Genomic DNA, 16,194 nt, shown 5'->3' on the forward strand with positions numbered 1-16,194 from the left:
ACCTGCAGAAAAAAATGTCTGGCGCCGCCACTGTGTAACAATAAATACTATTTTACATACGAAATTTAGTGCAGGATTGTAACTACTGTAAGGCGCGAGTTATGTACTAGTTAGAGGAGATAGCTTTAGAGGAAGGATAAGGAGAGGTAGAAAAAGAGAGATGAAGGAAGAGGAAGTGCAAGTTAGGAAAGGAGGTGCTCTCTGTGGTACTACACAGGAACACACAGTAGGTCAGGAGGTGCTCTCTGTGGTACTACACAGGAACACACAGTAGGTCAGGAGCTGAACTCTGTGGTACTACACAGGAACACACAGTAGGTCAGGAGCTGAACTCTGTGGTACTACACAGGAACACACAGTAGGTCAGGAGAAGAACTCTGTGGTACTACACAGGAACACACAGTAGGTCAGGAGAAGAACTCTGTGGTACTACACAGGAACACACAGTAGGTCAGGAGAAGAACTCTGTGGTACTACACAGGAACACACAGTAGGTCAGGAGCTGAACTCTGTGGTACTACACAGGAACACACAGTAGGTCAGGAGCTGAACTCTGTGGTACTACACAGGAACACACAGTAGGTCAGGAGCTGAACTCTGTGGTACTACACAGGAACACACAGTAGGTCAGGAGCTGAACTCTGTGGTACTACACAGGAACACACAGTAGGTCAGGAGCTGAACTCTGTGGTACTACACAGGAACACACAGTAGGTCAGGAGCTGAACTCTGTGGTACTACACAGGAACACACAGTAGGTCAGGAGCTGAACTCTGTGGTACTGCACAGGAACACACAGTAGGTCAGGAGGTGCTCTCTGTGGTACTACACAGGAACATACAGTAGGTCAGGAGAAGAACTCTGTGGTACTACACAGGAACACACAGTAGGTCAGGAGCTGAACTCTGTGGTACTACACAGGAACACACAGTAGGTCAGGAGCTGAACTCTGTGGTACTACACAGGAACACACAGTAGGTCAGGAGCTGAACTCTGTGGTACTACACAGGAACATACAGTAGGTCAGGAGCTGAACTCCCTGAAACCGCAGGTAGAGAGAACAATAAAAAGAGTGAGAGAGCAGTTCATCTTTTCCAGAAAAGAAAATCACCCAGAACAAGAGGCAGTGTGGAGCTGGGTTTAGCACAAGTGTTAATTGTGATAACTTGTGATACGTATTGGGTTTAGCACAAGTGTTAATTGTGATAACTTGTGATATGTATTGGGTTTAGCACAAGTGTTAATTGTGATAACTTGTGATATGTACTGGGTATCTTCAGAGAAGCAGCCGCTAAGAGTAGCATCTTGGCTAAGCACGTTGGCTCGAAATCAGGGTGTTTCTGTCATGTCAGCTCCTACAGAGGATGTGCCTTTACGGCCTAGCATACAGCCATAAACTGTAGTTAAGGCCTTAAGGCCTAACGTATAGCCATAAACCGTAGTTGTTAGGATGAGGGTCCATTTCTCAAGATAGCCTGAGCTTTAAGACTTGGAACTAAATGGGAAATGTTCACATTTTTAGAGGATTAGCCCTCCTTGTCTTAAGGCAGCCATTTGATTGAGGGTGAGGTTACATTTCATTTAGCTTCTTGTTTCCCTCATTGCGATGCCAAAGGGGGCCCTGATCACACCAGGGTCAGAAGAACAACTGTAAAGAGGAGAATGAAAGCTTCTGAGAATCAAAGTACATAGTGTGGCTCAGTGGGAATAATAATATTTCTGTGGCTTCTGCAGGTGGCCAGTCTGTGTCTAGTCTTCATAAATATTACCACAGGCTCCTTCTGGAGAGCTGCTGTCTGAGGGCTAAACACAGCTCCGCTGCAAAGGGAAGCTCGAGCCCGAGCGAGTTGAGCCTCTCACCTCACAGAATGATGCGGTGCATTCCGAGGATAGAGTTCTGGGCCTCCTGCAGGATCACAATAGCATCCCCACGGCAACACTGTGCTTGCCACGTACTGTACTGTCTTTGCTGCCAGGTCTAGCAGTTAGCGGTTTTCAACACTTTCATTCTACTGTCTTTTGTGTTTGTGATCCACTGAGGCAGCCATCTTGTGGCGTAAGTCACTGGTGGGAGATGCCCCCCCCCCCCCCCCCCCCCACGGTCTGCCTGTTAGGGCTCGCCCAGGCACGGTGCCATCCTGCAGGTTTTCTTGGGCGCTGTTATTTCCACCGAGTGTCCGAGGGGGAAGTCTGCGGAGCCGTGCCAAGGTTAATATTTTGAGCCAGTGTGTGGCTGTCTGGGCGGACTTGTCCATCGCCATGGGGCCAAATGTTTGCTAGACAGACGCAGTAGAATGCCAGTGAGCAGAAGTCACATGTGGCTATTTACACTGCCCAAAAACAGGATCAACAGTCAAAGGCCCTCTCCATGAGAAACAGGATCAACAGTCAAAGACCCTCTCCATGAGAAACAGGTTCACAGTCAAAGGCCCTCTCCATGAGAAACAGGTTCACAGTCAAAGGCCCTCTCCATGAGAAACAGGTTCACAGTCAAAGGCCCTCTCCATGAGAAATAGCTCCAGCTGAGGGGCAGTGTGTCCTGACATGTAGCTGCGATAGGTGCAGCACACATCTTGTGCGTTCTAACGTAAAAACAAACATAAAAGATGGGCAGAACTGAAGGCTTCAGTTGTCAGAGGATTGCAGGCTTGAAAACAAAATCAGCCTGACAGATCTTTCAGAGAAGACATGGTTACTGACTTAATGGCATCTGGGAAATATGAAAGGCAGAAAGTGTAGCCTTATAAATCAAACAGAAAACAAAACATATATATATTAAGTATAATGATAATGTCTGCATGAATAGACTGATGTTTTTCACTTAATATGCCATTTTAACCACAACGTTTATCTCTGTCAACATACACTGCTCGACAGCATTTCAACCCTCATTTGACTAATGTGCATTAGTCAACCCCCAGACAGCCTTCCATACGCATTGCAAATCACTGGACAGTGCAGTGAAAAACAGTAAATTACAGTGAGTCATATAGAGATGGACTGAGCGTGCCCGCAAGTCTCAGATGTATGCACACAGCTCTCAGGGTAAACAAATGATGTCATTCCTTAAACTGGAAGACGTCTCAAGCCATCAAGGCAATGATCGATAGCACTTTAATTTTTAATTGAATAAGGGAAAAAAAAAACAACACACACACACAACCCACCGCAATCTTCCACAGCAGTTAGAAATCAACTTGTCATCTCTCCACTGCCCCGAGCTGTTGTAGTAATGGCCATGTCTTGCTAGTCAGATGATTGATTGTGTGGGACAGTTGGGGTAGATGGGATGGGGTAAAGTGGGACTTACTTGTTCTGAGAGTTAAATCGCCTGAGTTAGCATATTAGCTAGCGTGGCAACTAGATAACCATAGCAACCAGGAAACACAACTTTTGGGGTAGATGGTGGGCAGTTGGGGTAGATGGTGGGGCAGTTGGGGTAGATGGGATGGGGTAAAATGGGACTTACTTGTTCTGAGAGTTCCCAAACTTGCCGAAGGGGTCGCCGGCCCTCCCACCGTCCCCCGTGAAGATGTAGAGATAGCCGTCATGTCCGAAGAGGAGCTGGCCGCCGTTGTGATTGGACGCTGGCTCTTTAACCTCCAGAAGGACTCTACACAAGTCAGAGCAAAAGTCTAGCTGGTTATTTTCTCTTAGCGGTGGCATTCTAGGTATTACAGTACGCTAGTTCTGTTTCAACACATCAGGCTTTAATATCAAGCATTTTAGGACTAATTGTTCAATGCTGAATGTGTCTTATCTAAAATAGAATAACATGAAAATGGACATTTGCTGATTTGGGCATGAGAGGTAGGCTGTTATGAGCGGTAGCCCTGCTTCAAACCATCAGTCTGTAGTACATCAAGACTGTAAATCATTCTTCATTATTATTCAAGCATTCTTCATTATTATTCAAGCATTCTTCATTATTACTGAGCATTCAACATGAATATGAATAGGACAATGACTATGAATTTGAATGTGAGTGCACTTTTTCTCAATATTTTTCACAAATTTAATAACATGGAAATGAACATGTGCTACCGCAGGCGTGGGAGGTGGGCATGCTAGCTAAAGAGCTTTCAACACATAGGCGTTAGCATCTGTCTCTAGCATGTCTCTAAGGATGCCATTGTTTGTGGCCAACTCAGTTCACACCTCCATACCAGCTGGCCCCCACCACACCTGCCCCTGCCCCTACCTCGCAGACGTGGCCCCCACCACACCTGCCTTTGCCCCTACCTCTCAGACATGGCCCCCACCACACCTGCCCCTGCCCCTACCTCTCAGACGTGTGGTCCAGCATGCTGCCCCCCTCCCACACCTGCCCCTGCCCCTACCTCTCAGACGTGTGGTCCAGCATGTTCATGTCGGCGTCGGACAGGACGAACTCGCTGATGCGGATCCTCTCTTCCTTCCCCACCTTGACGGAGTAGTAGACGTAGGCCTTCCTGACGGCGGTGAAGCGCGGGTGCAGGGCCATGCAGAGGAAGCCTCTCTCGTCCCCCGCCCACGGGGACGTCAGCACGGCCTTGGTGAGGTTGAGGAAGGGCCTGTCGATGCGGGATCCGTTGGCGAGGTACGTCCACACGTAGCCTAGCTGCTCGGCCACCCAGAAACGGTGCGTGCCGTCGTTGGCGTGCACCATGGCGACCGGGTTCCGCAGCCCGTTGGCCACTTCCTGCAGGCACAGCTGCAGACACCCCTCTGGGTCCTCCTGCAGGTCCCCCAGCTTGCTGTTGAGCTCGGCGTTGGAGAGTACGTTTGGGTAGCAGTACTGTGGGTCCTTCAGCACCAGGAAGTTACAGAACTTGTTGTGGTTGTCCTCGATGGCTGTGGTGATGTTGTTGTTGTCTAGGAGCAGGCTAAGCGTGTAGCGGCACTGGCGCCAGTAGTCCGAGCAGTAGTCTCCACACAGGCCCGGCAGCTGCCGCATGGGCGTGTTGGCATCCTCGGCGTCATAGAGGTGAGCCGCATAGGGAGAACATTCCTGATACGGGACACATAAGGAGAACATTCCTGATACGGGACACATAGGGAGAACATTCCTGATACGGGACACATATGAAGAACATTCCTGATACGGGACACATAAGGAGAACATTCCTGATACGGGACACATAGGGAGAACATTCCTGATACGGGACACATAGGGAGAACATTCCTGATACGGGACACATATGAAGAACATTCCTGATACAGGACACATAGGGAGAACATTTCTGATACGAGATACATAGGGAGAACATTCCTGATACGGGACACATAGGGAGAACATTCCTGATACGGGACACATATGAAGAACATTCCTGATACAGGACACATAGGGAGAACATTCCTGATACGGGACACATAGGGAGAACATTCCTGATACGGGACACATAGGGAGAACATTCCTGATACAGGACACAACATATTTGATCAAAAAAAGGCCTCATCTGTCCTGTTTCTGTTCCTTACTCCCCTGAAACATTTCCAAAGGGCAGGAGTCTTGCTGAACAATGCTCCTGTTCATCTTTTCACATTACTACATTCCTTTTACTTTCATGTTATTATTGCTGAGGTCTTCAAGAATATTATCATACATGCCACTTTTGCCTCATTGTTTTTAGTTAGGTGAAATATACAAAAATATCAAGACATGGCAGATTACCTTACAGAGTCAAAAAACAGGCCTTGGGGTCTGAAGTGTCAACACACACCACTTCCCAAGGTAGGTTTGGAGCTTAAAATAGACACATTTGATTGACATTTGCTGTTTCTTCAGATGGGCTGAATTAGGCAAATGGCAAATAGTAAATGGACTGCATTTATACAGCGCGTTTCTACTCATAGAGCACTCAAAGCACTTTACACATTAATATTTCAGACATCTACCCATTCATGCACCGATGGCAGAGGCTTCTATCTAAGTTGCCAGCCTGCACACAGGGAGTGGATGGGGGGTTCAGTGTTTTGCTCTTGGGTTAGCACCCCTAGCGGAGAGAGACGCCATGTTTGATTGAGCCAGGGGTCCTTAATCCTCTTGCTGCACTGTCTGTTAATCTACCAAACTCCAAGGACCACTGCCATTCCCAATGCACTTCCAGTCTGCGTCCTGATTAACCTTATGTCATATTTGATTAACCTGTTTCCAATGAAGATATCTAGTGTATCATGCACGTGTTGACTTTATGACAGCAATATCCATTCACACTCCCTAAAGTTTACGTCCTGATTAACCTTATGTCATATTCATGCACGTGTTGACTTTATGACAGCAATATCCATTCACACTCCCTAAAGTTTACGTCCTGATTAACCTTATGTCATATTCATGCACGTGTTGACTTTATGACAGCAATATCCATTCACACTCCTTAAAGTTTACGTCCTGATTAACCTTATGTCATATTCATGCATTGTGTTGACTTTATGGCAGCAATATCATTAACATTAGCAATGACATAACAGAGGTACCCTGAGCATTGTTGAGGTGGGGGAGAACATCTACATTTGATTCATGATCTATCTATGCCCCATGCACACCTACCATAACCAAAGCAGATATGTAGCTAACCCTATTGCTATGCTAACCCTATGCCACCATTAGCATCACTCAAACGAACACTACACAAACAACTGATTCCGTAACTGAGTGGCAATCAATGGAACACACAGGGCCTGCACACAGCACAGCATTGGCCTGGTTGTCATTAGAGAGTAGCTGTGCCTCGTCTCCGATGCTAGCATTAGCAGTATGGGGGTGGGAGGTTTAAACTGGAAGATCTTGGAGCTGGAAGTAACGTGAGCTTTCACAAGCAGATCATTCAACTTTTTTCAGTCCTACTGTATAGCATTTTGTGCACAACCTGTGTTGGTCTAAATGTGCTCCATCAATAAATATGACGTGACTCAACATATGTTGAAGTACTTAATTTCTTCTGTTCTGTTCTGTTCATATAGGGTATCGGTTCCTCCTTTTCTGTTTAATAGCAATCTCTTCAAGTCAAATGCAATGGAACATTAGTTGTGATATGACGGACTCAAACTGAGCCCTAAGTGTAGTGATGCTTGAACATCTCATGTAAAAAATATCAGTCCAGGAAGTATTTATTTTCTTCTGTTCTATTCTGTTCTGTTCATATAGGGTATCGGTTTAGTGCCCAGTCTGTGGTCAGAGCTATTTTGTGAAACTAGATAACCCATTACAGTCTCTAAGACTCTCAGACTGTTGTTTTGAGTTCTTCCCAAAAGGCTGGAGTCTTTCTTGAAGATAAGAAGAGACAGAGCCTTGATTACAGGTCACTTTGACCATCATGGAGACCCGATGTCTGGCTTGGAAGCGATAACAGAAGTATAGGAAGGACAGTTGAAAAATGCCCTGAAAAGTATCCTAGATTGTCCTTGATCCTTGATCTAGTTGTGACACTAATGGCCTCAAGATACTCGGCACAATGTTACAAGTACTCATGCCTTAAAAGATTTTCTGTCAATGCGGAGTAACGTTTTTTTTTTAAGTCTCAGTTTGTTCTGTTCAAAGGAGCCTCGACAGCCACTGTTTGTGCCAACCCCCCTGGATCTGCTGGTAAGCATCCGTGCAGCTGCTTCACGTCCGCTACCAGTCCGCAACGAGCATTAAAACTATAAATACTGCCATTGATAGGCATCTTGGAAAGTCCAATCCATCATTAACTCCAAGCCATGCATCCACACCCCACCGCGACCCAGGAAGTGCATCGTTACAACCGAGCAGGACGCAGCCCACAGTGGAAATCAATCGAATGACTCATTTAAAAATCTCAGCGGACAGAAACAGCGCCTAGGATGTTTGGAGCAAGCTGTAAATGTCTACGTTTATGCAGCTTGCCGTGCCTTTTAAGACAACGAGATCGAGGATACGACCTCAGCAGACTGAGAGTCTGCAAGGTTACGTGGATTCCAGCGCAAACATTCGGCCGTCTTCAGCATTATCTCATGCGCTCAAAATAGACCTTACATCTCCAGTGAGAAGCCCTGACAGGCGTGAAGTCTAGGCTATCGCATCAGCCACTCTTCTGTTAAGGAAAAACCTCTGATCTGTGCTCTCCGTCTCTGCAGTGCTGGGCCTGTGTGAGTGATCTGTGCTCTTCTTCTGTGCAGTGCTTGGCCTGTGTGAGTGATCTGTGCTCTTTGTCTGTGCAGTGCCTGGCCTGTGCTCTTCGTCTGTGCAGTGCTTGGCCTGTGTGAGTGATCTGTGCTCTTTGTCTGTGCAGTGCTGGGCCTGTGTGAGTGATCTGTGCTCTTTGTCTGTGCAGTGCTGGGCCTGTGTGAGTGATCTGTGCTCTCCGTCTGTGCACTGCTGGGCCTGTGTGAGTGATCTGTGCTCTTTGTCTGTGCACTGCTGGGCCTGTGTGAGTGATCTGTGCTCTTCGTCTGTGCAGTGCTTGGCCTGTGTGAGTGATCTGTGCTCTTTGTCTGTGCACTGCTGGGCCTGTGTGAGTGATCTGTGCTCTTTGTCTGTGCAGTGCCTGGCCTGTGCTCTACGTCTGTGCAGTGCTTGGCCTGTGTTAGTGATCTGTGCTCTCCGTCTGTGCAGTGCTGGGCCTGTGTGAGTTGATCTGTGCTCTCCGTCTGTGCACTGCTGGGCCTGTGCTCTTTGTCTGTGCACTGCTGGGCCTGTGTGAGTGATCTGTGCTCTCCGTCTGTGCAGTGCTGGGCCTGTGTGAGTTGATCTGTGCTCTTTGTCTGTGCACTGCTGGGCCTGTGTGAGTGATCTGTGCTCTCTGTCTGTGCAGTGCTGGGCCTGTGTGAGTGATCTGTGCTCTCTGTCTGTGCAGTGCTTGGCCTGTGTGAGTGATCTGTGCTCTCCGTCTGTGCACTGCTGGGCCTGTGTGAGTGATCTGTGCTCTTTGTCTGTGCACTGCTGGGCCTGTGTGAGTTGATCTGTGCACTTCGTCTGTGCAGTGCTGGGCCTGTGTTAGTGATCTGTGCTCTCCGTCTGTGCAGTGCAGTCTGTGTGAGTGACGTCATTGTGAGCTAAACCTACAGTATGTCAGACGAGAGACTGAAAGAACACAGCTGTCCGGCACATGTATGGGGAAAGCATAGGGATTAGGCCAGCTTTAACCAGCACACACACACACACACACACACACACACACACACACACACACACACACACACACACACACACACACACACACACACAAAACACACACACACACACACACACACACACACAAACAAAGTACTTAAAGTGAAGCTTGTGATTATATTTAGAGATTATCTACAAGCAGAAAGGCTTTTTGGGGGGAAAATAAAGCAACAAGTATATTAATAGCAGTCTCTTCAAGTCAAATGCACTGAGCCTTAAGGGTGGTGATGCTTGGAGGTTTTCACCGGGTAAAAAATCTCAGTCCAGGAAGTGTAACCCAAACTCATACCAAGAGAGTCTTTACATTAGGTCCTTAAGGGCCATCTCTCTCTCTCTCTCTCTCTCTCCCTCTCTCTGTCTTTCTTTCTGACTGTAGTTTGGCCTGGAGTCAAGTGCATCTTTGTTTTCATTAGGATCTGAAACGATTTTTCCAGCTCTGTCATCATAGGATAGCTATCACTATCTCTCCCTCTCCCTCTCCAACCTCTCTCTCTTTCTCTCTTTTTCTGCACACTCTCTTTTTTCTTACCCTTTTCAACTCTCTCTCTCTCTCTCTTTCTATTCCTCTCTCTCTCTCTCTCTCTCTCTCTTTTTCTCTCTCTTCCTCTTTCTCTGCTACATTCGTTGTGGCTGGCCTCTGTATCCAGGGCTTTGCCCTCTCATGTATCCTGTGCTGTTCTGTATGGCCAAATGTAAATACACACGAAAAACAGCTTTGTCATTATCACTGTCATTATCATGGAACTGCTTCTGTGTTACTCATTATCACAGGAATAATATACATGCAAAATGCCATTTTATTTGGATTGTTCCGTTTTTTGAATAAGAACTTTTTGAATAAATTCATACATCCTCTAGGCCCCTCCCCCTCCAACACACACACACACACACACACACACACACACACACACACACACACACACACACACACAGTCCTTGTATTACCTGCGCTGCTCTCCTTCAGAACAATTGTGTCATATTTTCTACAGATCTTTATTGATCCAGTAGTCTCTCTAATACATATTTAGTTTAATCAGCACAACCACTGAACATCTGGAAAGACAACCGTCCTTGTCCCCATAAAGCTTCATCCACTGACACAAGTGCATTGCTATAGATGACTGTATCTTCAGTGCTACGTGCTAACCCCTTTAAACTGTGGTAACTTGGTAGCAATTCACCCACTGGCACACATACACAATGCTATGGGAAACTGTCCCCTCTGTCCCTTCCGTACTATCCAAAGGCAGTGTGACCTGACGGAGACACAGAGGAAAGTAAACAAACACTAGTAGCGATGGCCAGAAGGGACATTAAAACATTCTTGGGCCACCCACACTGAGTGCGCCTTTAATGAGCCCAAAGGTTTGGAGACACAGTGATTGTCGGAGGCAGTCCATCGCCCAACACCTCGGCAGAGCGGCTGCTTGAGAGGTTTGTTGGCCAAGTGAGCAGCGGAGAAAGGGTTGTGGTTTGGCTTTTCAGCGAGGGCAGAAAGGATTTACTGCTGACACTAACTATCTTATCTCTGACTCTCCCTCCCTCTGTTTCCTTCCCTCTTTTCCCTCTACCTCCCTTTCTCTCTCTCTCCTCTCTACCTCTGTTGCTCTCTCTCTCTCTCTTGTCTCTACCTCCTTTTCTCTCTACCTCCTTTTCTCTCTCTTCCTCCTCTCTACCTCCTTTTATCTCTCTCTCCTCTCTACCTCCTTTTCTCGCTCTTTCTCCTCTCTATCTTCTTTTCTCTCTCTCTCTCTTTTACTCTCTCCCTCTCACTGTCATCTGAATCTTATTCTTCCTCGCTTTAAGGCTCTCTCTTCCTTTGTCTCCTCTCATCTCTCTTTAAGGCTCTCTCTCCCTTTGTCTCCTCTCCTCTCCTCTCCCCTACCCTCCTCTCCTCTCCTCTCTCTCTGCATGTCTCTCTTCCTTGGGCACCTGGAGAAAGAGTCAAGCAGAAGGGTGGTTCAGCCTGTTCAAAACCAACCTAAAACAAGAGTGTATAAAGAGGGTTGGGAAGGTTACCTTGGAAACGTGATATGGTTACAGATAACTATTTATGTTTTTTTAGAAATATAATAAGTAATATCATTTGAATTACTTAATCAGTGTAATGTCACTCATTACATTTGATTACTGTTGATTACTTTTTGATTGGCAGATGACAGGCGATGCAAATTCCAACAACCAATCAAAAGCAAGAGTGCACACTGCCAAATGAATGGAAGCTGTCCTGATGGCAAAAACATGCAAAGCAGCAGAATGAATGATTATATTCTACATATAAGCTTCTAAAGCTTTTTACCTAAAAGAATATATTCGTTTGTGACCCTTTTATAATCACCAACATTTAGATTACTGTCATTTCTGTCTCAGTCACAATTACTTTTACTCTGTAATTGACTTATGTAACTCCGTCACACGTAGTAACACCCAAAGCCTGTGTACAAACAACAGTGTGTGGGCTGTCAGTTTCCCACTGACATTTAGAGAAAGTCTTACTGCCATGTGTTCTGGACTTCTGGTTGACTGAAGACTTTAAAATATCATTAGATATCTATAGGCTCTATAGGACATCTATAGGATCGCATGCAAAATGGGACAATTTTGTTAAGAAGGCAAAAACCCTTGTTTTTGAGAATGAAGGGAAGACGAACGTTTGAAAAAGCAAAAGAGGGCAAAGAGATGGTTGTAAATCTGTGCCCAGTGTGTGTGTGTGTGTCACCTTCCTCTGTGGGTCAACAGAAATACCCTCAAAGGAACCTCAAAGACTGCTTCTCTACGCAGGGCTAGCCAATAAAGCGCGAGAATGAGGAGAGAAGAAAAGAGAAAAAAAGCTTCTTGGCCACATGTGAGTGCGACGGGCTGTCTGTCTCTCCCAGCGGTAGTAAATATTTACAGTCACAACTCCTCCTTTGTCAGCCCTCACTCAGCATTGTATGAAACACACACACACACACACACACACACACACACACACACACACACACACACACACACACACACACACACACACACACACACACTCACTCAGTATTGTATGGCTCTGTGTTTGTGTGACTCACCTCCTCACCTCTCTGTCTCTTACTCTTACTCCCTCTCTCTCATACACACACACACACACACACACACACACACACACACACACACACACACACACACACACACACACACACACACACACACACACACTCACTCAGTATTGTATGGCTCTGTGTTTGGGTGACTCACCTCCTCACCTCGCTGTCTCTTACTCTTACTCCTTCTCTCTCATACACACACACACACACACACACACACACACACACACACACACACACACACACACACACACACACACACACACACTCACTCAGTATTGTATGGCTCTCTGTTTGTGTGACTCACCTCCTCACCTCGCTGTCTCTTACTCCTTCTCTCTCATACACACACACACACACACACATACACACACACACACACACACACACTCAGTATTGTATGGCTCTGTGTTTGTGTGACTCACCTCCTCACCTCGCTGTGTCTTACTCTTACTCCCTCTCTCTCATACACACACACACACACACATGTACTCTCTCTCGCTCTCTCTCTCACACACACACACACACACACACACATGTACTCTCTCTCGCTCTCTCTCTCACACACACACACACATGCACTCTCTCCCTCTCTCTCTCACATACGCACACCACACACTCACAAACACACACATTAACTCTCTCTCGCTCTCACACACACACACATGCACTCTCTCTCTCTCTCACACATACACACACACACACACACACACACAGAGACACTCTCTCTCTCTATCTCTCTCTCATACTCACACACATGCACACTCACTCTCTCTCTCTTGCTCGCTCTCATACACACACAAACACACATGCACTCTCTCTCTCTCTCTCGCACACACACATGCACTATCCTTTCCTCGGGATGGGGGTATAGTATATCCTGTTCCTCTACCTGGACAGGAAGTGGATGTTTTCCTGGTCAGCGGGCCTCTGACAGATCACAAGGAGCTGCCTGTGTCAGTGATAAACGCTGAAACAAAGGCCATCATTGAGAGCCGTCTCTCTCCGCTAAGTGGCTAACAGCGCTGGTTGCCACCACAGCTAACCGCAGGGCCTGCTCTTCTCAGCACCACGGTAATGGATACCTAGCGCTCTCTCTCTCCTGATTCAGCTGGCATAGCAGCCAAGTGTGTACCAAGCTGTGGGTAAAGATTCATTGGCTTTTCGTTTCTTTTTTCTTCTTTTTTTGCCTTTCCTCTATCTTTCCCTTTTTTTCCCCCAGGCCATGAGTTTTAAGGGCTAAAAGAGACACAGTTGGCATGGACTTGCTATTACTCATGGTCTCAAACACTAGTCAAGGGCTTACATAATGATATGTTTGGGTGCACGGCTCCCATTTAGGGCTGCATTTGTGCAGATTCTACTGTAGGTTGGCAGACAGATGCTGGAAGCATTTACAGAGGGATGGGAGTGACTGGAGATGACTGGAGAAGTTTTCGTGACGAGGTTTATATGCAGCTTCCTAAATGATCATCTGCCTCATCTGCACAATGCCCTGAATTACTCTTGGAATAATAAGATATATCAGCAGGACAGTTTGTTTATGTTTTGTCACGTGACGTAAAATATGTTGAATGTTTAAAACACTGTTGTGCATATCTCATTCATTTGAGGCAAAATATGTTTATTTATATTTGTTTAAAAGCACCACACCAGCACAAAAAACAAGTGCTCCTGTTCATAATATCTATTCTGTAATGTGGCGATGTAGATATCTTTTGACAAAGATGGTGACAATGTCAAACCTGTTGCCATGTGAGGTAAGACTCAACAACAGAGAAAGTGCATGCTATTGCCTGCTTACCTGGCAGAGGATGCTACGAATGTGGTGTGTGTGTGTGTGTGTGTGTGTGTGTCTGTGTCTGTGTCTGTGTCTGTGTCTGTGTCTGTGTCTGTGTCTGTGTCTGTGTCTGTGTCTGTGTCTGCTATTGCTTGCTTACCTGGCAGAGGATGCTACGAATGTACTTCCCACAAGCAACAAATCCAGTGAAATCAAAATAGTCCATGACCTGGTAGAACTTCTCAGATATCTCATTGTCCTTGTCCAAGTTGCAGCATCCAAACTTTGCGTACTCCTTGCAGAAAACCAAAGGCTCAGGAGGCTGAAAGGGGGGCTTATAGTCCAGACACTGCGGATGGGCATCCCCTGTCCAAGACCTCACAAGCACTGTTAACACTATCAGCAGCAGTCTATTCTCAGGCATTTCAACTCCCCAGCAGCTGAGTCCACTCATAGCGGGGCACAGCTCAGCCTCTCCGGAGCCGCTAAGCTAATGGACAATCGAGGGCCTGTTTCAATTCCCAGGCAATTTCCCTTTTGGCAAAAGCAGCGCACCTTTCCACAGAGCTCTACTCCAGTGTTTAGTTGTCACAGATTCTGCAGTGGCTGTGGACATGTGCTCCGGCGCTGGAAGAGCATCAGCACTGCATGGCAAGGGCCTCTTTCATTCAGCCCTAGCCACGCTTCCACTAACACACACACACACACACACACACACACACAGAGAGACACACACACACACGTGTACGTGTGTATGGACAAACACACAGAGAGGCTTTCCACTCCCTCCGTTCCCTCCTCCTTCACTCTTTTCCCCACCTCTTTCTCTCTCTCTCTCTCTCTCTCTCTCTCTCTTCCTCCCTCCTTCTCTCTCTCTCTCCCTCAGACACAGGCATTCCTTCCCATTGCGGCTGTTCTATATCACGCTGCTCTCGGTTCCCTCCCCCTCCACATTCCTGTCTACGCTCTCTCTCTCTTTTTCCTCTCTTTCACTCTCTGTCCTGCTCTCTTTTTCTCTCATTCTCTCTTTCTTTTTCTATCCTGCTCTCTCTCTATCTCTCTCTCTCTCTCACTCACTCCCCCCTGTACTCCCTGTCTCTCTTTCTACCACACCTCTTCAACCCTAGAATGGGAGAGGAAAAGAGTGGGAGGTGTTTGTGTGTGTGTGTGTGTGTGTGTGTGTGTGTGTGTGTGTGTGTGTGTGTGTTTGTGGACGTAAGCTCCACGAGGACGTGTGTTGGAGAAGGAGAGCAATGGGACCCAAATCACACTCTCCCTTGCATTCCTCTGTGAACCCTGCTGGGAGCAGCCCAAGCCTATGGATGCAAAAGGCCTACTACACTACGTGGCGCAGAAACTGAAACTTGCATGGCCCATCTGGCCATTGTAAGTGTGCCTGTTCAAACAAGCTACAGAGGTGATTTAACTCATCCAGTCTGGAGCACTTCCCCAGAAGGCCGTCTGCACAGTGGGAGTGCACACAGAGAAGAGAGGTGCTTATGTAACACACGGAGGGTCCTGACAGTGGCTTCAGTATCCGCCTGGGTCTGTCTGATCACCTCCAAGGTCCTTAGGGTCACGTCTGTACTCAGTCACTTTTCCAAGGGGTCACCACAGCTGGCCAGGAGGCTTGACTCCCCCTGTCCGACTGGCGGGTACACATGGTCGGAGCGGAGCGGAGCGGCGTTGGCATCTGTCTCTCGTTCCGTCTCCTCCCGTCTACCTCAGGGTGAGCACTCTGCCTCCTCCTCCTCCTCCTCCTCCTCCAAACCACTGCTACATTCTTCTGTGTGATTTAAAGAGCTCAGGCTGTGCCAGCAGCCCGACACAGACAGCAGCTAACACTGGGATAGGTGTGACCAGGATCTGCCCTCAGGCAGCAGCTAACACTGGGATAGGTGTGACCATGATCTGCCCACAGACACCAGCTAACACTGGGATAGGTGTGACCATGATCTGCCCTCAGACACCAGCTAACACTGGGATAGGTGTGACCAGGATCTGCCCTCAGGCAGCAGCTAACACTGGGATAGGTGTGACCATGATCTGCCCACAGACACCAGCTAACACTGGGATAGGTGTGACCATGATCTGCCCACAGACACCAGCTAACACTGGGATAGGTGTGACCAGGATCTGCCCTCAGACACCAGCTAACACTGGGATAGGTGTGACCATGATCTCAGACAGCAGCTAACACTGGGATAGGTGTGACCAGGATCTGC

General features: G+C 47.3%; 1 protein-coding gene across 1 annotated transcript in view; it reads right to left on the reverse strand.

The window, feature by feature from the left end:
* Positions 1-14,680, reverse strand: part of si:ch211-136a13.1 (HHIP-like protein 1) — a 22,720-nt gene extending 8,040 nt beyond the window's left edge. Inside the window, exons 1-3 of the mRNA XM_031573971.1 lie at positions 14,130-14,680; positions 4,341-4,990; positions 3,470-3,613 (exon numbers count right to left, since the gene is read on the reverse strand). Of these exons, the coding sequence (XP_031429831.1) occupies positions 3,470-3,613; positions 4,341-4,990; positions 14,130-14,423 (1,088 nt within the window). The 5' untranslated portion in view covers positions 14,424-14,680. The remainder of the gene's footprint in view (positions 1-3,469; positions 3,614-4,340; positions 4,991-14,129) is intronic.
* Between the last annotated feature and the right edge of the window lie 1,514 nt (positions 14,681-16,194).

The sequence above is a fragment of the Clupea harengus genome, chromosome 9 (genome assembly GCF_900700415.2).
Source record: "Clupea harengus chromosome 9, Ch_v2.0.2, whole genome shotgun sequence".
Lineage (NCBI taxonomy): Eukaryota > Metazoa > Chordata > Actinopteri > Clupeiformes > Clupeidae > Clupea > Clupea harengus.